This window comes from Macrotis lagotis, chromosome 8 (genome assembly GCF_037893015.1).
Source record: "Macrotis lagotis isolate mMagLag1 chromosome 8, bilby.v1.9.chrom.fasta, whole genome shotgun sequence".
NCBI classification, from domain to species: domain Eukaryota; kingdom Metazoa; phylum Chordata; class Mammalia; order Peramelemorphia; family Peramelidae; genus Macrotis; species Macrotis lagotis.
The window spans coordinates 72,320,488-72,343,352 of record NC_133665.1 but is presented as its reverse complement, the minus strand read 5'-3'; the positions used below and the strand labels follow the sequence as shown (position 1 = coordinate 72,343,352).

Genomic DNA, 22,865 nt, shown 5'->3' with positions numbered 1-22,865 from the left:
AAGGAGCCTCTTAGTAAAAATAGGATTTATATATCATTGTAAAAGGTGGGTTCCTATCTAAGCAAGCCTTCCACTATTTTCCATATATACCAGAAACATTTCAGGCCTTCTGAATAGAATTATGTGTATTTTCCACTTAAATTATAATTAGATGAACAGTCTGGGGATAATGTTGGCTAAACCATTGAATATCATTCTATTAAAATATTTGTTCTTTAAAACAAAGAATAAAAGTAAAAGCTACTGTAGTGTTTCTGTCAAATTTCAGGCAGGGTAATAAATAATTATAAAAGTTTTAAAAATTATGTATTTAATTAAAGTGCTATATGCCTCAATGACAGTTTTTCATAATTTGAAATCTCTTATTTTGTACCTTTTGGCATAATGAATGTTTTTCAAAGAAACATCAAAGCAGTTTCCCATCTTTCCTATGTTTGAAGTGATGGTGAATATTTCCTTATGAATAATATCATAGGAAATCCAAAACTGATCATACAATGTGAAAAGTGTATTAAGTTTTATTACAGAATTACAACCTAATCCTGACTTAACTGGGTAAATTAATTTAAAATGCATAACATTTTCTGAGAATACCTTTATAATTTGGGAAATTAAAGCCACATAGAAATTTAAAATTCACTTAAAAAAAGATAATTATAAAGAATCTGCAGACTTTATTCTTAGTTTTCCAGACTGAAATAGATGAACTTTACATACCCTTCTTTGAGAATACATACAAACTCTTTTTTTAAGTATGGGTTAAAAAGAAAAAAAATGATATGTACTTTTTTAAACTTTATAACAAATTTCAAGTTAACAGCTATAAAAATTAGAAACTTGAATGCATAATAAAGATTCAAAGAGTCAATTCAAATCAGAGACCTAAGCATTAACATAATCAAAACAGGGAAATGAAGTGACAACATTCTTTATCCTCCAGTTATTTCCTTTATAACTAGTAGATTCTATTTGTTCTTTGCCCTTTGGGTAGGAATGCCACCTCTAACAACCTCTTTCTCAAGGATCTTAGGAAGTACATACTTTCTTAAGAAAATGGCAGTTCTTCAAGTGCTTTTATGATTTGACCATCCTCTTTAAAACAGAACTGCTCTTTTTCAGATTATTTGATGAATGCATTTAAGTATATGCTGATGAATTTGTTTCTCATTGGGCAATGAGCAGATATATAATTTGGTTTCCCACTCTTCCCAAAACCCCTATATTTTCAGTAATGTTTATTCTTTTTTGCTAAATACAGAGAATTTTATAGATAAGTCATTTTTTTCGGGTATTTTAACTTTTAAAAAAATATATATTTAATTGGGTTTTTTTGAAATGTTGTAAGACACGTTAGCTTGAGTATAAATGATTGTTGCCAAAATTTGCTGGTGGGATCTTCTTCACTAGCAAAGGTGTTTCAGGAGGAATTTAAAAATAAATATTCATAAATATTTATATATAAAACTGAAAGCTGACATAGGGTAAGTACAAGTTACAGTCAGAATCATGAAGCCTGTTTTTATCTGGGGTAGGTAAATCTTTGACTAAGCCTTTTCATCTTCTGTTGATTCTGCATGCTTATTGTATACTGGCTACAATCAATGTTTGAATAAAAATTTTCATTTAAACATTATTTGTAGTTGATTCAATTCAGGCAGATTCAGTTGTTCAGAGAGCTCAGAAGTGGCCCTTTTTGTTTGTTTGAGCTTTTTTGTGATCTTTTTCTTTTCTAAAGAAGATTGGCAGGAAGGGGTTATTTAGCAGTTATTGCAAGTTTCTTCAGTAAACTGCATAAAGAAAAAAATAGAAAAAGAAAGAGAGCAAAGGAAAACATTCTTCCCAAATTATACAAGACTAAAAGCATAAGTTTGGACCAAAAGGTCCAAAGCATAAACAGACTTCAAAACAATCTAACTTGCACTAATTGCAGCCATTTTATGGTGAATTTGGGAGGGGAGAAAGTTGAGTATATTTTTAGAAGAAGAATTTAAATCACAGGTAGGTAATTCTATTTTAGGTTTTGTTGAGAGGCTCCATTTCCATATATTTCCCTCTCATCCATTTAAAAATATGTTTCAGTTGATTTATTCATTCTTCAGTTTGTTCATGTTAATAAGCCAAGGTGCCTATGTTTTGTCTAAATTTTTTTTTAAGTTTATGAGTTTTGTTTTCATTTGTTTACCCTTGTGTTTTAGCTATTGGTTTATTTCTGTTTTACTTTTTTCTTTTGTTTATTATTTCCCCCCCAACCACTCCTATCCTTCCACTCAAACGCTCCTTTTAATTCACTACCAAAAATAAGAGCCATCAGCTCCTCCTCAAGACATTAGTTGCACCAGTCCCAGCTCCACTAGCATTTTGGTAAGTTGGCAACCTCCACCGGTGGAAAAACAGAATGGCATTATCACTGAATACTCCATCAAGTATACAGCAATGGACGGAGAAGATGACAAACCTCATGAAATTGTGGGAATACCTTCAGACACTACTCAGTACCTTTTGGAACAATTGGAAAAGTGGACTGAATATCGGATCTCTGTGACAGCCCACACTGATGTTGGACCTGGCCCTGAGAGCTTATCTGTATTGATTCGGACCGATGAAGATGGTATGTTGCCTTCGCTACATGAATTGCACTTTCCTGACATGCACTCAGTCTGCTGTCTTTGTATAGTCTAACAATATACTCCCCTTTTTTTATCCTGCTCATCTTTTTTTAACAACATCGCTATTACTTCAGTGTTTTTACCCAAGATACGTCTTTTGCCACAGCTCGGTCATCTTTTATTTCAAAATACCAAGTAATTTTGCTTCCCCCCCAAAGAGAACAATTTGCTACTACTTCTTATGATCTAGCCTATTTCTTTGTCTTTCTTTTCCTAATCTGCATTTTTTATGACTTTTTTTATTTTTCTGAAAAAAAAAACTGCTGTCTTGACCTTAACTTTTCAAATATATCTTTTTACCTTCTTGTTGCTGGATGCCATGTTTGTTCATATATAAAAATTTTGGCTTGCATCTTTTAAAGACACTGATGCTCCAGACTTTTTGTTTTTGGTTTGTGCTATATGGAATGCCTTCAGTAAGAGAAAAATAAAAGAAGATGGGCCATATAAGCAAGCATCTTTTTTGTTCCACTATGAAACAGAAACCTTTACAAAACCCCACAACAACAAACAACCAGTTTTTATTATTATTTCAATATAATATCTCTTTGTACTTTAATGCTTTGAATTTCAAAGCATCCTCCTTGGCTTTTGTACATTTTTACATGTTTTTCTATTTCTCTGATAATCTTTTTTCTTCCATTTTTTTTGCATCAGTCATGTTTTTTGATCTTTTCTCTGAAAGGTAGAGCAGATTGGTTGACCATTTTCATTGTTTGAAACCATTTGTATTCCTCAAAGAAAACTTAGTGGGTCTGCCCATTTTTTCCTAAGTAAAGAAAGAGCTCTGACTGGGTGGGACAAGTGCCTATAATTCTCTTTTATCCAATGATGTTGTTCCAGTTCCTAGTGGTCCTCCTCGCAAAGTCGAGGTAGAGGCTGTCAACTCAACATCTGTTAAAGTGTCATGGCGCTCACCTGTGCCCAATAAACAGCATGGCCAGATACGAGGATACCAAGTACATTATGTGAGGATGGAAAATGGTGAGCCTAAGGGTCAGCCCATGCTGAAGGATGTCATGCTGGCTGATGCACAGGTAATCCTTTGATATTACACTGTTTTCCCCATTGGTCTGTAGATGCATTTAGTAATCAACCATCTCAAAGCAGAAACTGAAATAGTTCTAAATATTAATTTTATACAATTTTCCAAACATTTACATGACTGGGAATTAACCATTAAAATCAAAAGAAATTAGGATTATATTTATACAATATGGTGCTCATTTTTGTTAATATGTTTACTGTTATTTTTTTAAGAAATAGTAAAGGATCTCAGTTTGAATTTCAGCTATGCCACATACTATTTGTGTGACTTTGCCCTCTCTGATCCCAAGTTTCTCTATCTGTAAATTGAGAGCATTGGATTAGAAGGCTTGTAAGGTACATTCTAGCTCTAAATCTAACTAATTGCATGAACCCATTACATTGAACTTTTTGTAACCTTATTTTGGTTTCTAGTTCAGATTGTTAAAAAAATACAATTGTTAAAATTTCATCAAATCTTAGGGAATATAATAAGGAGGAGTTTTAAAGGTGTAAGGTATATACATGAAGACTTCATGAAGAAATTCACTATAAATCTAAATGTGTCTGAGATGACCTATCTTATAAAACTGTAAATTCATCCATTGAAGCAAAGGTCACTCTTCTTTCCTGAATAGTATAAGAAATAGATTCAAATCTGAATTCATGAAAATGATGAACATAAAAACAAGTTGTTGCATTTTCTCTGAAAAGACAAAGAGTTTCTTCTAAGTCAAGACTTTCCTTTTGAGAAATAGAATCTTTGTAAGTCATTGGACTATTTGAAAAGCTTTATTAATCCTTGGAGGTCAATAGAATACCATCTTGTAAGTAAAAATAGCATTGCAATAAATACTCCTGTGGTCTGTAAAAGTGAATACACACAGAGGTTTTAATATACTAAATGACTCCCCAAAGTGAACAATTTATTCCTACTGAGTAAGATGAGTATTAGAAGTTGGTTCAGTATCTCACTTGTTTGCTTAAAATGCAAATATGAATATGGCAACCCAATATAAGAGTTGATTATTATACATTAATTTCTATCAATATAGTACATTCTTTGAAAAGTTTATTTCTTTGTTATATAAATGTGGGCTTTTGGAAAAATAGAGCATCATCACAGCATATGTCAGGAAGATAAAATTTTATTTAAAAATGTAAAAACAATTTTAAGTCCCAAGCTGTATAGGCTGTATAGGTGGTGGGCTGACTTTGGTTCAATAGATTAGATTGGTTCAATAAATAGATTGAAATAGTTTGCTGATGTCTATAATAAAAAATAAATCAAATAAAACCATCAGTTTTTCTTATATATTTCCCCCCTCATCCCATATATGATTGCACATTAAGAATAATTTTGTTATGGAAGTCACATATTAGTTGCACTAAACATAATTCATTCAGTTGAATTCCTTTCCTGCTTTGGAGAGCCTTTCCAGATTTTGCTTTCAGTTGTACATTTTTATTTTTGGTTTATTCTGATCTCCTATTTAGATTTTCCTTGATTGTGTATTGAAACTTTATTAGTGATATTAAATATTCTTTTGAGAGGTGGCTAGGTGGTGCTGTGAATAGAGCATGGGCCCTAGAGTCAGGAGTACCTGAGTTCAAATCTGACCTCAGACACTTAATAATTACCTAGCTGTGTGGCCTTGGGCAAGCCACCAAATCCCATTGCATTGCAAAAAAAAAAAAAAAAAAAAAAACCTAAAAAACCAAAAAAGATTCTTTGGGACTGTTAGATCTAATGAAACACAGTAATTTAAATAGGTGATGGTAAGTTATTTGTGTAGACTATGATTAAACAAAAACTAATGTGACATCATAATGCATAGATAGAAAAATTAGCCTTTTATTATGCTTCATTGGTTTATTACAATGCAGTATATTGCTTACCTACATTAAAATTGCTTACTTACAGTAATAAAGTATTGTAATCTATCTGTCATCTCCAAAGGAGAGGGGGGAAAGGATATCATTTTTACTCTACTTTTGAAAATAATGATATATATGGATATGCCTCATATTAAGTTATATATATATCTATATAATACTTATGTATATAAGTATATATAAAACATACTCATCATATATATGTATATACAGGGCAAAATTGCCTCATAGAGGCTACAATTTACTCTTCATTTTGTTTTTGTTTTGTTTTTCCAATCATCTTTACTCTCAATCAGTGGGAATTTGATGATACTACTGAACATGTGAGTAACTGTCAACTGGCCTGATGAAAACAGACTGTGTATATGTTTGTGTGAATTTTTATAGCATCCCTATCATTTCTTTATAAAATATTTTTATTGTTTGCACAGATGCATGTACTAACAGATTATTGAAATTGTCCCCACTTCATGGCACCTTTTTTTTTAAATTTGGCTTTTATTTTGTGAATCTGGCATGGAATTGAGAATTGCAAAAGGAATGTTATGGACCCCTATAGGCATTTGTTTTGATGGCTGCTACTAACTTCGCTTTGCACTCCAATCAGAATAGTTATGCTTTTAATGGAGACATTGAAGAGTAGAGAAAATCAGGGTGTTTAAATTTACTTCTTTATGACTGTGTTCAATTCATAGCATATACACTCTATAGACTTATTAAGGAAATTACAAGTTCGCTATTATATGTTCTCTATTTTGTGAACACATGTGTTTCTCTATTTAAATAATTCTTTATTTTGCGAACATAATTCCAGGTGAATGAATCAAGTCATGACCATTAATTGAGCAAAACTATTTTTAAAACCAATCAATAAAATGTTTGATTTGTGATGATCAAGGCTTTGTTCTGGTATCTATGTTGAGTGGCAAAAAAAATTAAAAATTACAAAATTCAAGCCTATTAGGTTCTCAAAGTCTAGGTGAAGATATGATACATAAATACATGCAAAGTTGAAACAGCACAGAACTTAATAATTATATAAGATACCAACATAAAAAGCTATATATTTCATATTATTTAATAAACAATTGGTGCTTTGAGTTTAAAGAAAATGGACTCAATCATTCTGGGAAGAATTTATAGTAGACTAAAACTTCATAGGGGATTGAAAATTTGTGATCCAAGAGAGAAAGGAGGAATGAGTATCAGAAAGTCATAGAGTTGGTAGTGCAGGGCAACAACATCAAGACATAGTGCATAGATCAGTTTGATTCAATGCTGGAATTCATTCTGGGAAGTTGTTAAAGAGGTTTGATGACAGTATGATGGTGTACTTTGAATTGTAGAGTAAAAAAAATAGATATAGCTAGTGGGTGTCAATGAGGATTATTAAATAAATATTGAAATTTTGGAAAACAATGTTTTAAGAAGATTGATCTGATTATGAATGTATATTAGACTAAGTAGGTTAGACAGAGTAGGGGACGGAATTCTATATCTAGAGAGAGACCAGTTAGGAAGCTTTTATTGACTACAATTGATGTATATGTTGATGAGTTTTAACCACAAGCAGGAAAGTAAAGCACAAACTAGAGAAATTTGAAGGAAGGTTTGCTAGGACTTGGCAATTAATTAGATAATTAGTCATGGAGAGAAAATAGAAATCTAAGTAGACTTAGTTTTGATAATAGAGTACAAGAGAAAATGTCTACTTCAATAGAGAAATAGGAGTCTACTCTAATAGAGTACATGAGAAAATGTCTACTGCAATAGAGCAGGAGATAAGATGAGTTGTTTAAGGTCAGTTGAGTTAGAGATTATAACAGAATGTCTGATTACAAATATTCAAGCAGCATGTAGAGATGCACAACAGAAATTTGAGAAAGTTTGTTGCTTGACAGATACATATAAAATAATTGATCATTAAAGTCATATGATTTAAAAGGCCATTAGGGAAGAGAATATGCAGAAAGATGAGCAATAGATTGAGAACTCGATTTAGATCAGTGACTATATTTGCAATGTGGGAAGAGGAAGTAAAATAAAAAGTAGAGTAATTAGATTAAAGGCAAGTTTGTTGCTTGACAGATAAGAAGAATTTGAGTAGAGCAGCAAAACAAATTAGGTGCTGGAGTCACTGAAAAGTATTGCAATGAGATATCATGGAGCTTGTAGACTAGAAGATGTACTGGTAGGATCTTGAACACTAGCAAAATATTTTTTTAAACACTAGTAAAATAGACATTTACTAAAACCTAGTGGTTTTGTATTCATGGAATTACCTTCTTCATTCCAACTGCAGGATAAATTCATCGACAGTTCCTGACTCTTTTTTTTTTTGTCCTTAAAGCTGCAGCACCAACAAAATTATATTTTTCACATAGTAGATGCAATAAATATTTGTTCAATTGAATTGTATTTTAATTACACAGAAAACTACTTTGCATTGAGCACAGATAAAAGCCAAATTCATAACAGTAATTTTTAAGGGGATCTCCAGGCACTCTTTTTCCCTATGCTTTCCATTTCAGATGATTCTAAAGCATGTGCTGGATAATTGAATGGTTCTAGAATCCCTCAGTGGAGATGTGGGCTCTGATAGAGTCTCTGGTTCTCTTTTGTCATTTCAGGACATGATCATTTCTGGACTGCAACCAGAAACTGCTTATTCCCTTACGGTGACAGCCTACACAACCAAAGGGGATGGAGCTCGCAGCAAGCCCAAATTGGTGTCTACCACTGGTGCAGGTAATATTTTGCTTTAAATTCACATGCCCTGAAACATATTAGAAAATACTTTTCAGAATAAACTTCTGGGTCATAATTAACTTTGGATGATCTATGTTCATTGGGACAAGGGGAATAAGATGCAGAATTCAAATTTGTCATGGCTCAAGAGTTGGAAGGGACCTCAGAGGGTACTTATACTAAACCCCTCTTATTACAGATAAGGAACTTATGCCAAGGGAGGGCAAATTACTTGCTTAGTGCTGGACAGGTAGTGAGTACCTGAGATAACTTCCTGACTCCAATTCCACCATTCTTTCTACTGCACCATGCTACCCCACTGTTTCATATTCTAATAATCCTAATGGAAAGGTTATTTTTAATTAATGTCAGTTCTTCCACTGCCCTCAACAATCTTTCAAATGGGTCTGTTGATCTGAAGCTTAACTGACTCATTTAAGTTTTCTCTTCCTCCCCCATCATTTGTCCACCACGCCAATTCCCTGGATACTAGTTAGTGGTATTACTAAAAGTCCCAGAATAAAGGGGAATAAACTCAAAATGCTTGAGGTAAGTATCTTGGTGCCCACTATAGGTCAGGTCAGATACTAATGATAGATAGCTTTTTATTTCATCTGCGGACAGAAGCATTCGATATGTTCTATATTAGAATCCTTGCATTAGGACCAAAGAAAAAACACAAGCCAATGAAGCAGAGAAATTAAAATTATTCAACAGATACCAAAAGGAATGTCAGCTCAGGTTGCAAAAGGATGCATTCTGTGTGCCTTTAGATACAAATACAGGGCTTTGTAGATTTCAATTTTCTCCCCATTACTAATTATCTAATTAATTGCCAAGTCCTAAACCTTCCTTCAAACTAAATGAATTAGTTTAGATAAAGTAAAAAAAATAATTTTAAATACAATCTTTCATGAACTTACCTGTGATTAGAGATGAAATGAATTGTCATGTTACAGGTCTATAACCAAAGGGTTATATAGGTCTTAGAAAGCTACCTCAATTTTATTTTTCCCCCCAGGGAAATGCATAATAGTTTCTCCTTCCCTTTGTTCCTAGATCAAGTTCTCTACACAGAGCAGGTACTGAATAAATGTTTGTTGGCTTATTGATTGAGGAGCTAGCCAGCTGCTGAGGACAGATGACCCAGGGCTAACCCTTGGCAGAAGGAATTCCCAAATGCAAAAGTAGCCCCCACAGTTCTAGCATAAATCCTCATTTCCCTGAGTTTATAACCTTATCCTAATAATTCACTTAAGACTGAAATTTGGTACAAAGGAGCAGTTATGCTTTGGCATATCAATAAGATATGGTTAATGTAAGTTGGGCAAAGCTATAGGATTTACTACATCAACAGCACAGATTAGAAAAATAGCTTGAGTGGTTTTCTTGCATCATCTAGATTTAGTGTCATTCCTTTGGCATTTCAGTATTTATTCACTTTATAGCATTTTTATTGAGGACTTTGGAACATCTTTAATTGGTAGAAATCCATTCAAATTTTCAGAAGAGTAATGTTTAAAACTTTTAATCTACAGTGGCTTTAGTGAAAAGACAATTCACCAACCAACCCCCTTGTTTTCTTAAGATGTTCCCCTCCTAAAGCCAGATTTAATAAAAAATCAATCTATAATTAAAAACACTTAGAAACAAGGACAGTCATGTTTTCTCCTGCTCTGCCAAGCCAGTGATAGATTTATGGTATTCCCTCACAGTGTGGAACAATATGATAATCTGATTTTTTTTTTTAGGTTTTTGCAAGGAAAACGGGGTTAAGTGGCTTGTCCAAGGCCACACAGCTAGGTAATTATTAAGTGTCTGAGACCATATTTGAACCCAGGTACTCCTGACTCCAGGGCTGGTGCTTTATCTACTATGCCACCCAGCTGCCCCAATAATCTGATTTTGAAAGGAAAGAAGGAAAGTATACCATTATAAAATACTTGCTTCCTGTATGACCTTGGGCAAGCCACTTTAACCCTGTTTGCCTCAGTTTCTTCATCTGTTAAGTAAGCTGGAGAAGAAAATGGTAAACTACTCTAGTATCTTTTGTCAAGAAAATCCCAAATAAGCTATATGAATAGTTGGACATGACTGAAAAATGACTGAACTCATTAGTTTCTTTCTATCTCTAAATTCTCTAACTTCTAATTGATAGGACCAGATTTGTTACTTGGGTATTTTGTAAATCATTATTTAAATTAAGAGTCTTAAATGACTTTGGAAATGAAAGGTTGTGATAGGTCAATCAGGACATAAAACAAGGAATAAAAAAAAGAGAGAGCTCATATATGCCTTGTGCTTTTAAGATGAAAATAAATATTTTCCTAAATTAGATTCCCAAGTCAGAATATTCACAGCACAAACTGGCAATTGAGCCCTCCCAGTCCTGACCAGGAAGTAGATTCAATTTGTGATGGAAAGTGAAGGAAGGTGAAGGGAAACTTCACCTGCTGATTGAGTTCCTTATAATGTATGATAATTAACTTTATTCTGCATCCATCATACAATAAGAGATATGAAGTCCCGATATGATTTAGATTTACATACACCTTTGCTCAGAAACTTTTCTAGCTGTGTAGCTGTGATCAGGTCATTTATCCTCTCTTCAATCTCGTCTCCCTCATCTGTTAAATGGAAACCATAATAGATCCACTATCTCCTTCATTTTCAGGAAAATGCTTAATAAATTTTCAAACAAGATGCAAATGTCAGGTGCTATGATTGATTAATTAGCAGTAGAATGAAGTAGTTGCAGCACAACTCAGATTTAAGAGAATTCAACTTCTAGTATAGGAAGTAAAAGAAATAAAGCCTATTTTTGAAGAAAAAAACTTTATTAAGTGAACACTGTTACCCTTTTCCTTTTCTTTCCTGTTTCTATTTTTTTCCTGACATTCTGTCTCAATTTCTCAAGCCTTTTTAGCTAAAAAAGGCTGAAAGCTCCTTTAACTTGTAGAAATTCTCAGATCCACATATTGTTGCCTGTTTTTATTTTTGCCATGTGAACCTGTGAAGATGTTGGGCCCTCTTCCTCTAACTGTCACATCATTGGAACCTCTCCACACCTTTTAGTGGTGCCTGTTAGAGCTTCCTGTTCACTTTCTGTCTCATGTTCTTGGCTGTGAATAAAGCACCTGTCAGAGGGGAATGGAAGAAGCAAAACTGGCAGTGGTAGCACAATATAGCACTCCTAGCCTAGCAGGTGAAAATCAAAGGTCAGAACCAAATCTCTCTTATTACCAGCCCATTGATTTATTCTTGCAATCCCTCCCATTCCAGGAGAAAAATAGAAAGCCTGAGCAATAATACAAGAAGGAAGAGTTAGCATAAATTTTTCTGTATCACAATACATGCATATTTCTTTTTTTAGATAAAATGTTGATGTCTTTTATTTTAAGTTGCCTCAATTTTCCCCTGCAATCTTCCTCCAATCCCTGCTAGAGAATTTTCCTGTATTATAAAGAATATTTTCAAAAAGAAAAAGCAAATAAATCAGTAAGAATTTTTTTTAAATGCTGATCAATATATTTTAAATTGTATAATATGAATATATAAGAATAATATAGGTTTATATATAATATATATGCAAAAATGTGTTGTACCTATAGGTATATGTACATATGCAAATATATTCATGGATGAAAATTGCAACTCATCCATAGCTTCCCATTCTATGTGGTGTTTTTTCCATATCTTCCTGATAATTTGCTTTAGAGGATCCTCTCAGCACACATGAAGCCTTGTTCACTTTCTTCTAACATCAGATGGATGCCAATAGTCCTGGCTGTCTTCCTGTCATTCTTAATCTAGCTACGTGATTAGATCATTTTTTTTCCCTCTCTTATGATGTAATTCTTCAATGGCATGATTTATTTCTGATCATCTTTGGGGCACCTTGGTTCTAATATATTTGACAATAAGATCTGGAATACCATTATCTCCCTAGAACTAAAGATGAACATTATATAGGGCAGGGGAAAGAAATATTGTGGGTCTGAGTAAGTTTTGTGCCACTGCCCAATTAATCTTCCTAATATTCTCTTCTAAGCACATTTCCCTGAAGAATTGGTATGAAATCTCTGGATCTTGGTTTTTAAGACTATGTATCATTTGGTTCCAATTTATCTTTCCAGACATATTTCATATAACAGTAATGTTGTAACTGATGATGATAACAACAATAATAAAATATTCATGTAGCACTTTAAAAGTTGTAAAGTCTGCCTAAATATTATTTAACATTTCAGGTACCTCCCATTGTTATCCAGGTCTCCTTTCTGTCTCTATTTTTTTACTCATGCTAATTTTTCATTTCTGGGATGGAATCTGCCCTCTACTTCTGTCTATTGAAATTTTACCCTTATTTCAGGGACCATTTCAGGTGCCAAAACTTCAGCAAGTCCTTCTAGGACTACTGTTCCAATAGCAATCTCCTTCTGTATAAATTTCTCATTGTACTTTGCAGGAAGGTTTTTGCATTCATTTCATTCTCCCTTCTCTCACAGTAACCTATGAACACCATTTTCCCTTAGATTGGATTGTAAGCTCCAAGATAACAGGATTTCTAGAACAACTCACCTTTTCTTTCCAGAATCTAGTATAGTGTTTTGCACATGGTATATGTTAAATAAATGTTTATTAAATTGAAATGATCACTTGGGAAAAAAAAGAAATGATCACTGGCAAGAAATTATGATGTTTTGGTTCTAAATATTGATTTTGCCACTAAATTGAACAAAGTCAGAGACTTAGTTGTGTGATCTTGGGCAAATCCTTTAACATCCTTGAATTAATGTCATTATTTTTACTACTCAAAGGTCAAGGTCAATAACACTGTCAACATTGAATGAAGCTCATTAATTGCAAATCACTGATTAATTCTTTTTCAGAATTTAACTGAGCAGTTATGATATTATACTGATTTATTAAAGGATCATTATATAGCATCAAGAACAGTCTCTTGGAGCATGGAGGAGAGAAAAGAAACTCAATCCAGGGTACTTAGTTGCTTCTCCTCATTATAATTTCAGTACTAATTATCTTTGCTCTTGGACAAACATTTATGAAAAATCCTTGATCCCAAAGGAGTCTTTAGAATTCAGTACTTTCTAAACCATAACATGTATATAAATATGAGTTATCATTATCATGATTATTTTTCTAATTTCATAGAAGTTTTGATCTGGTTCCACTGCTGAAAGGGAATATAGAGATTACTAATAGTAGCTAGGTGGTGTAGTGTTCAGAATACTATTCCTAGAGTCCAAATCCAGGCCCAGAGACTTAGTAACATGTGACTCAAAATGAGTCACTTAACTTCAGTCTGCCTCAATTTCCTCCTAAAATGCAGGTAATAATGGTGCATATCTATTTCCCTGGGTTGTTGTGAGGATAAAATAAGATTTGCAAAGTGCTTTCTGAACCTTAAAGTGCTGAAGATGCTAGCTTTTATTTATCATTGTCATTTTGTTCCACTTTCTAATAGATGAAGAAAGTAAAGTGTACTCAGAGAAAATAATTTTCCTTAAATGACACACATAGCTAACTGAAGATCAGAACTCAAATGTAGGACCTATGATTTCTTGTCCAGTAAATTTTTTTCTATCCATTAAAAATGAAAAATTGTCAATATGGCTAAAGAGAGGATGACCTAAATTTTTCTTGGAAGACACTTGGTTGGAAATAATGTACTTGGTTACCATTATCTCTTTCCACCACTGACTTGGGTTATACAGTTTTTTTCTGTGGTTTAGATATTACTGGTTGTTTCATGTAGATGAGTTTTTGTTACAAAGAATAATGGTCCCAGTTTGTAAATAGTGTGACGAGTCTTTTATTTTTTGGATGCTGATGTCAGCATTTTAGGTATCACGTATGTGTCTTACCTCTTTACTGAGACCTATTTTGAAGTTTCAGTCTCCTAAATTTGCCTGGGATGCAGCAATTTCACATATGCTTTTGACTGAAATGCTAGTGATTACTGTGTATCCTTATTTATTATGAATACTTATTATATATAACAACTTCTTTGTTGGTAATTGACCAGGTCAGTTTGAAGATGTCTTTCAAAGAAATGAGATAAATTAGTTTAAAATGCATTGCTCTCCACTACTAAATGAATTTTATTGTCATGACCAGAGATATAATCAAGTCTCAGCCAGTCAGGGAATATAAGAACCACTATAATTCAGTGTAATTATAATTAATAAGCCAGGTATCGCTAGGTATCCAGAATATCAATCTGAACTTGGTTAGTATTATCTATATGATGGTCAAAGCAATATGATACATTTTTATGTTATGTTCCCTGGTTTAGACAAGCCTTATCAGACTTTAAAACTTTCTGTCCACTTAGTCTTTCAAGGAACTGAAAGTTTTATCAGGTCAACTACAATATCAAAATGAAGAATGCTAGGATGATTGATAGATTGTGACAATTAAATATTCAGAGACTTAATTTTTCTTTGTAAAATGCAGTTGGGAATGGATCTAAAATTTTATTTGCTGTGGAGAAATTCTCTTTACCAATGTAGATTATACCTTTTCTAAAATTAAAGTCAGTTTTTATATGGCATATATTTGTAATATATATGATATATAGCACATATTTTATATATCACATGCACATATTTTATATATCAATAAAAATGCTAACTAGTGTTATTCTGAAGGCAGTTAGGTGGTATGGTGAGTAAGAACACTGGTTCTGGAGTTGGGAGAACCCAGGGTTCAAATCAGACCTCAAACACTTCTTAGCTACATGACCCTGGGCAAGTCACTTAGCCCTGTTTGCCTCAGTCCATCATCTGTAAAGTGATCTGGAGAAGGAAATGGGAAACTACTCCAGTATCTTTACAAAGAAAATCCCAAATGAGGTCACAAGGAGTCAAACATGACTGAAACAATTCAGCAACAGCAAAAATAATTCTTGTCTCGGGGCACTGAGAGATTAAGGGACTTTTCCAGGGTCATACAGGCAATATTAGTAGGAAGAAGGAGTTGAACGCAGATCTTTCTGACACCAAGACTGCTTCTCTACTGCCATGTAGCCTCTCTATATGTTTCATACAAGCATCATACATAAACTTATGTTGATAGGTAGATGGACATTCTGTATGAATGAACATTCACTAATTCCAAAACAAGAACTCTGCAAATCTTCAGAATGTTCTCCTTAATTCCAACTCAAAAAAAAAAAAAACAGAACCAAAAACCTGACAAAGAATTTCTTCTTAATCTCACCTTATCAGTATTATTAACATTTTCATTGCCTTGGGAGCTGCTAACAAACTCATAGAAATGAAAACCTTCTCTGGCTTTTAAGAAGCTTTGTAAGTGCTGCAAGAGCTTTTATCTGACTTTGGAATTTGCCAGCTTATGGTAATTTAGGTTGTGGTTGCTGTTGTTGTTTTTGCAGACCAAATTATTTTTATAAATTTAATCCATCAATCAACATTTACTAAACATTAATCTGACCTAACACTATGCTAAGATCTCAATTCAATGGGATGACAGAGCATTCCAAATTTAATACAAAATATTAGTTTATCTAGTATTTGTAGTGAGTTCTGACAAATATGTCATGGACTGTACTTACCTCTCAATTATTTTGTTCTTATCTGGTCTGTTATTAGCCTTTCAGTTCAGTACTATAAATTGTACTTTATGTGGTAGTGCTTATTATGTTAGACAATGAAAAGACAAAGATCAAAAGTGTCCCAGGTCCCCCTGCTTCCAACTCTCAATAATCTTTCTATCTAATGGAAGGAGAGAGTTTGTAGTTCAAGGCAAAAAAATAAATATGATACAAAGGGGAAAGAGCAGAGAAAAAAAATTTACCTTAAAAAATCTGGGGAGAAAATATTTACAGATAGGAGTAAGGGTGGGGGTAGGGAATGGTTCAGAAGAAAGGCTTCAAGTAGGAAGTAGCATTGAAGTTGAGATTTGAAAAAAAGGAGGAGGATTTCAGTAAAAAAAAAAAGATAAGAAGTAAATGCATTCAAGGCATGGTGGATGACCTACAGGGGTATATAGTCAGGAGAGTATAGGATGAGGTTAGGTAACACGTTTTTTGGTCCATTGTGCTTGGAAAGTTGAATGCATGAAGGGGAATAGTGGCAAATGCAGATGGATAGGTAACTTGCAGTCAGATTACTGATATGCTGTTATAATATAATAAATATTCTTAAAAATATTTTAGACTCATAGGATTCAGACCTTAGAAATCATGTAATTCTTAATTTTACAGATAAGGAAAATGAGTCTTTGAAATGTTAAAAGACTTGACTACTGTGTCTTTATTGGTTTTATGACAGTTGTTCAATTATATAGGATACTTCATGACCACTTTTGGGATTTCTTGCTAAAAATACTGGAATATTTGCTATTTTCTTCTCCAGCTCATTTTATAGATGAGGAATTGAAGTTAGCAAGATTGTGACTTACCCAAGCTCACACAGCTAGTATGAGTATGAAGCCAGATTTGAACACAGAAAGATGAGTCTTCTTGATTCTGAGTCCAATGTTCTATCTGTTATGTTACCTAATTGTTCTTTGATTTTACTAATTTGCAGGTAAACAGGACTCTGTATATGAAATAATTTAACATAATTTAGTTGAGACATTTGCAGTCACACAATAAAATTCATGGGGATCTATGCAACTCTAACTGTATATTTTGACACACATTCACAGAGTCCTTTCTCTACTCCTAGAAAACCAACTCATTCTTACCTGCTTTCTAGAGCCTGCTAATCATTTAAAAAAAAAAAAAATAATGGTCTCAAGTGTGAGAGCTGCCATGTGCATAAAAACAATGTATTCTCTAAATAACTTGGTAACAGCTTGCAGTTTTCTCCTTAGAATCTGTGAGGAGTTATATTGTCTCCCCTTACTTATTCAGTGCAGTACATTACAGTGAGAAACCTGCTACATTTGGAGTTAAGATTACCTTGGCTCCAACCCGTGCCTCTACTACTTAATACTTTCCTGACCTTGAATAAAATCAGTACTATTCTCAATTATTTTAAAAAAACAAAACAAAACTCTAGAATCCCTTTTAACTTCAACTCTCTGATCCTGTACTACATTGGTGTAAAACTCAAATAGAAACAGGACTACTAAACTGTACATAAGCATCCCTGAAAGACACATGTTGACTTAGAAAAACTATATATTAACATTACTTATGCTCTATTATAGTTTTGAATTTTGTTTTGTTAAATATTTTCCAAATCCATTTTATTCTGGTTCAGCAGGATTGGAGAGTATGGGCCATACTTTTTTTCCATTTCTGCTGTATAGAACAATGAAAAACTCTTTAGATGAACAGTTGAACTCTTTTTTTTGACATCTACCTAATGCTGAAGGACTAATCATACCCATTTTATATTCCCCTCAAATGAGGTAGAGAATACTTTTGAAGAATAGTTGTTTTACAGTTTAATTTTTTATTGGAATCAAACCACTTTTAAGCCATTATCTAATTTGTAGGTAATTCATATTGTAATTATTGCCTTTTATAATTAAATTGTGTGGGGCAGCTAAGTGGCACAGTGGATAGAGCACCAGCCCTGGAGCCAGGAGGATCTGAGTTCAAATGTGACTTCAGACACTTAATAATTGCCTAGCTGTGTGACCTTGGGCAAGTCATTTAACCCCATTGCCTTAAATAAAAAAAATTTAAAGCATAATTAAATTGTAAAAAAAATTGCTGATTGCCATTCTTAAGCTGAAAGAAATTGGAATTATAACTCCTGGGGTTCAGAATAACTTGCCTCATTATTGCATTATCTAACCAGAATAAGAAAGAGAAAAGATACAAGAATATCAAGACATGGATCCCCTTTTTGGGTCTTTTTTCAGTAAGGTTGATCTAAATTATTACAGGTTTATGTTTATGCAGACTTTCTTGATGAAAACCCTAAGAAGCCTGTATTGAAATGTCTCCTTGCCCATTTTGGAGATGTGGAAACTGAGCTTATTTGACCTATTGTGACTTGCTCATAGTTGCATAGCTTGTGAGTATTAAAGGTAAAATCCAGGGGCAAATTTTTTTTTAACTTTAGGACTGTAAGTTTTCATTTTGATTTATTTAGAATGGCAGAATTCACATGATGTTCCTATTTTGATACTTTAATATTTATTCCCATTGTTTCATATCATTCATTTTCTCCTTTGAGTATTTCCTTTCCTACCTCAATTATTTTTTTCTACTCCATTTTGTAGAACCATAGGTTACCTTTTTTTTTTATAAAGAGAGAAAAATATTATTTTCCACTCATTCTGCTGTTTACTATCTGTGTGGCTTTGGTCAATTCTAATCATTCTTAAGGTTAACCTTTCTTGTAGTTTATAGAAGCACAAAGACAAGAATTTGAATCTCTAGTCTTCCCATTACAGTAAAGTACTGGAGGAAGGAACCATTGTAGACATCTATATGCCTACTCACTCTCTTCCTTCACAAACAGATCTTCGTGACTCATGTGGTGAAATTCACAGGGCACAATTTTCTAGAAATAAAATGCTGATACATTTTGTATAGGCCCTCAAAATCACCAAAAGGAGAATTATCACCTAAAAAGGAGAGTATGTTTTAATTAAATTAGTACCTTGTTTCTCTCTAGTTGAATACTAATGACTCTAGTTACCAATGTAGTGAAAACTGACATTTCAATGATTCAAGCTGTAAGGAACCTTAAAACCATTTTATTTAATCCATCATTTCACTGAGGAGAAACCTAAGGCCCTAAAGAGAAAGCAAAGATTGCAAAGGTGATTAAGGAGCTGAGGCAAAATTCACCCTAATTCCAAACCTAGTGTTCTTGCCAATGGATCTTTTATAAAAGATGATTTAATGTTTTACTCTGAATAAGATCATTTTAATACATCTTTTTAATTACTGGATTTTATAAGAAAACTAAAATAATATTCTTGATTGTTGGAAAACAATTGGGAATAATTGTGCCACATTCTGAAACTGACTTAGCTGAAGCTAATTACCTATTTAATTTTGAAGAGGGTCATCACTCAGAGGTTAGTGGTGATTTTTTTAAAAATCTGCCTTGGTGGCTTCAGGAGTCTCTGATGAAGTCACAGGTCTCTGAAGTATTGAATTATTGATGATTACATCATAAAGGGCAGAATCAAAATCTTTACTAACATGAAATTGCTAGCAAAGGAATTTTTTGTTACTTCCCCTTGATTTGCTGGTCATTCTCTTCTAGAAAATTAAAATGCTTTGATTGAACTCATTCTGCAGAAAACCCTGTTGATTATCATGCCATAACTTGTTTGCTTCAAAGAAGTTTTTAAAGTAGTTCTTTCAAGAGGTATTCAAGTGGAAGGTGAATAACCAGTAGCTCAGGAAAAATGTAGGAGAAATTTCTATTAAGGTCAAGGTTAAACCAGATGATCTTGAAGAGCACTTCCATTTCTTAGATTCTGTTCCTCATCTGTCTGTTCAAAATCTTGAATTTGATTCATTCTTTCATGCTTGCATACATAATTTTCCCCCCTAGAATTTGTTAGTGGTCGACATCAAAATAAAACTGTTTAAACTGAATTGTCATCTTAGGTAGAAAAGTGAAAAGAGCACTGGCTTCAGAATTAGAAGACCCACATTTGATTCCTTGCTGGCTCTGTTTCTTATTGCTAGAGCAGGATTTTAGAATTCCCTCTTTCTGAATGTCAGCTTTCCCTCTCTGTAATAGGATGGTATTGGAGTAGATGGTTTTGAGAAGGCCTCCTAGTTCTTGGAGACCTAAGGGAAGGCATATCACATAATTACCTGCACATAGGCTTAAGTAACATGGCTTCTCTGGGGGGGTGAAACAAATTCAAATTTTAGAATGTATATTTTGATTTTCTTAACTCAACCCCCCACAATGATGAAGTCTTGTTGTACTCCAGTTCCAGGGAAACCCCGGCTGGTGATTAGTCACACCCAGATGAACACTGCACTCATCCAGTGGCATCCTCCTGTTGATACATTTGGCCCTCTTCAGGGTTATCGTCTAAAATTTGGCCGAAAGGACATGGAGCTGCTCACGACCCTTGAATTCTCAGAGAAAGAAGACCACTTTACTGCTATGGATATCCATAAAGGAGCATCCTACATCTTTAGGCTCTCCGCTAAAAACAAAGTGGGCTTTGGGGAGGAGATGGTCAAGGAGATTTCTGTTCCTGAAGAAGTGCCCAATGGATTCCCCCAGAACCTCCACTCAGAAGGCACCACCTCCACGTCAGTCCAGTTATCCTGGCAGCCACCCGTCTTAGCAGAGAGAAATGGCATTATCACCAAGTATACACTTCTATATAGGGATATCAACATCCCTCATCACCCTGTGGAGCAGCTCATTGTTCCTGCTGATACCACTCTGACACTTACTGGCCTAAAACCAGATACCACATATGATGTAAAAGTACGTGCTCATACAAGCAAAGGGCCCGGTCCATATAGTCCAAGTGTCCAGTTCAGGACACTGCCTGTGGATCAAGGTAGGATTTGTCTGCTTATGGCCTTCTCCTTGAAAGGAATGTCGGTCTTGGGATATCAGTGTTTTGAAGCTGTAAAAAAAACTGATCGTCCCATTCATATTAATAGGTTCCACAAGAGCACAAGGTAATGTATGTAAATCTTAATATGTTTCGGATGCTGTAGATTTCAGTTATTCCATGCCAAGCAAGTCTGGCTGACAGTCGCACATTATCTTCAGGTAAGGAAAGCACAAAGTAGATAAAAGAATTGGTATGAAAGGAACTACCTTTGTAAGAATGGGGTATTAAAGTGAATGCCTTAAAAAGGTAGGACACCGTCACTTCTCACATGGATCAAAATAGGAAGCAAGTAGTTTATTCCCTTTGGTTAGTGGTAGAAAAGGGATAGGTAGTGAGTTTTTAGAAATAGTTTGAATACATTGTTTTTCCTTTTCCAGCAGTGTTTGCAAAAAATTTTCACGTCAAAGCAGTAATGAAGACATCAGTATTGCTGTCTTGGGAGATTCCAGAGAATTATAATTCTGCCATGCCTTTCAAAGTAAGTTGTTTCTCATTTGTAAACCATCTTGGATAGAATTCGGGGTGATAGAACCTCTGGTTCAGTGATTTGCTGAGCATGGGAGATTGTTTGCTTCTTCTGTCTTTAGGAGGTATGAGAACCATTATTGAACATGGTCTTAGCATTTAGCTTTTGGCATTATGAACTTACATCCAGGATGTAAGTCTAAGAGGGCAGCATTCCAAGAAGGAATCAGAAGGTCAACATTTCATATAATGGTGGAAATAAACTCTGACTACTTCAGGTTATTAGGTTCTAAGTACAACAGGGAGTAAAAAACAAATTAAATTGCTTTAATACATCAAACTTGAACCTAAATCAGAACCTTTGACCCTTCTTCAGAGAAATTTTCTTGGCTTCTAGTTATCTTTAATATGTTTAGCTTGAAGTAGACTGGTTGAATTCACTATTTGCCCAGATTTTCCTTTAATTTCTTCTTGGATCCCACAGTAAAAACTATTGTGTGACACACATGAGGGCTAAGCTAGGGCCAGGTAATACCTAAGTGAAGCTCTCTCTTTCTATGCTTCTGTAACTTTTTAACATCACAAGATTTTGAGTTACAAAGGAATGTAGAACATATTCACTATTGATCTTACATTACAGATTGGGAATTTGAAACCTAGAAAATTTAAATGTCACATCTCTAGACAGGGAGAAAATGATGGAGCCCAGATTCAAATTCAGGATTTTCAACTCCATATCTGCTTATTTAAAAAAAAAAAAAGTCTTTAAAATGAAAAAATAATGAAAACTTTAAAAAAAATTTGGTGTGAATAGTTTATATAAAAAGAGAAAGAATCTTACAAAAGGATAATGACTGTTCTGAATTCTACAGAACTCAGAATGTTCATACAATCCTATTGAATTAATATGTATGATCATTAATTTCAATCAGTAAAGTTCTACTTTATGGAAGCACTTTGCTAATTTTAAAAATTGAGATAAAACATTTCTGGCCTTCTTGATGCTTATTACTAATACATAAACAAGAACATATCATTATAGACTATCCATTTTGTATCTCTGTTAATCAAACATTGTTGAATGATATTTCTGTTTAGATCCTTTATGATGATGGGAAAATGGTAGTTGAGGTAGATGGCCGGGCCACACAGAAACTAATTGTCAACCTAAAGCCTGAGAAATCCTATTCATTTGTCCTGACAAATCGAGGGAATAGTGCTGGTGGTCTCCAGCACAGGGTGACAGCAAAGACAGCTCCAGATGTCCTGCGTACCAAACCTGCCTTCATTGGGAAAACCAACTTGGATGGGATGATAACTGTGCAACTGCCAGAAGTACCAGCAAATGAAAACATAAAGTAAGTCTGTAAAGGAAATAGTCTAATGGTAAGGAGGGGGGGAGGGGAGGAAGGAGAAAAAGAGTAGCAATAAGAAGAAAGAGAGTCCCTCCAATTGGCAGAGGATTACCATTTGGCAGAAGATTTCCTAAAATCAATATTAATA

The 22,865-nt window shown here is 33.9% G+C and overlaps 1 protein-coding gene across 4 annotated transcripts in view; it reads left to right on the top strand.

The window, feature by feature from the left end:
- PTPRD (protein tyrosine phosphatase receptor type D) overlaps positions 1-22,865 on the top strand; it is a 604,004-nt gene that overhangs the window by 399,078 nt on the left and 182,061 nt on the right. Inside the window, exons 11-17 of one of the 4 annotated variants that reach the window (XM_074197505.1) lie at positions 2,303-2,608; positions 3,510-3,703; positions 5,885-5,911; positions 8,219-8,336; positions 20,250-20,837; positions 21,278-21,375; positions 22,461-22,720. In XM_074197505.1, the coding sequence (XP_074053606.1) occupies positions 2,303-2,608; positions 3,510-3,703; positions 5,885-5,911; positions 8,219-8,336; positions 20,250-20,837; positions 21,278-21,375; positions 22,461-22,720 (1,591 nt within the window). Of the gene's footprint in view, positions 1-2,302; positions 2,609-3,509; positions 3,704-5,884; positions 5,912-8,218; positions 8,337-20,249; positions 20,838-21,274; positions 21,376-22,460; positions 22,721-22,865 lie in introns of all 4 variants that reach the window. The other 3 variants (XM_074197504.1, XM_074197507.1, XM_074197506.1) reach the window with 3 other exon arrangements.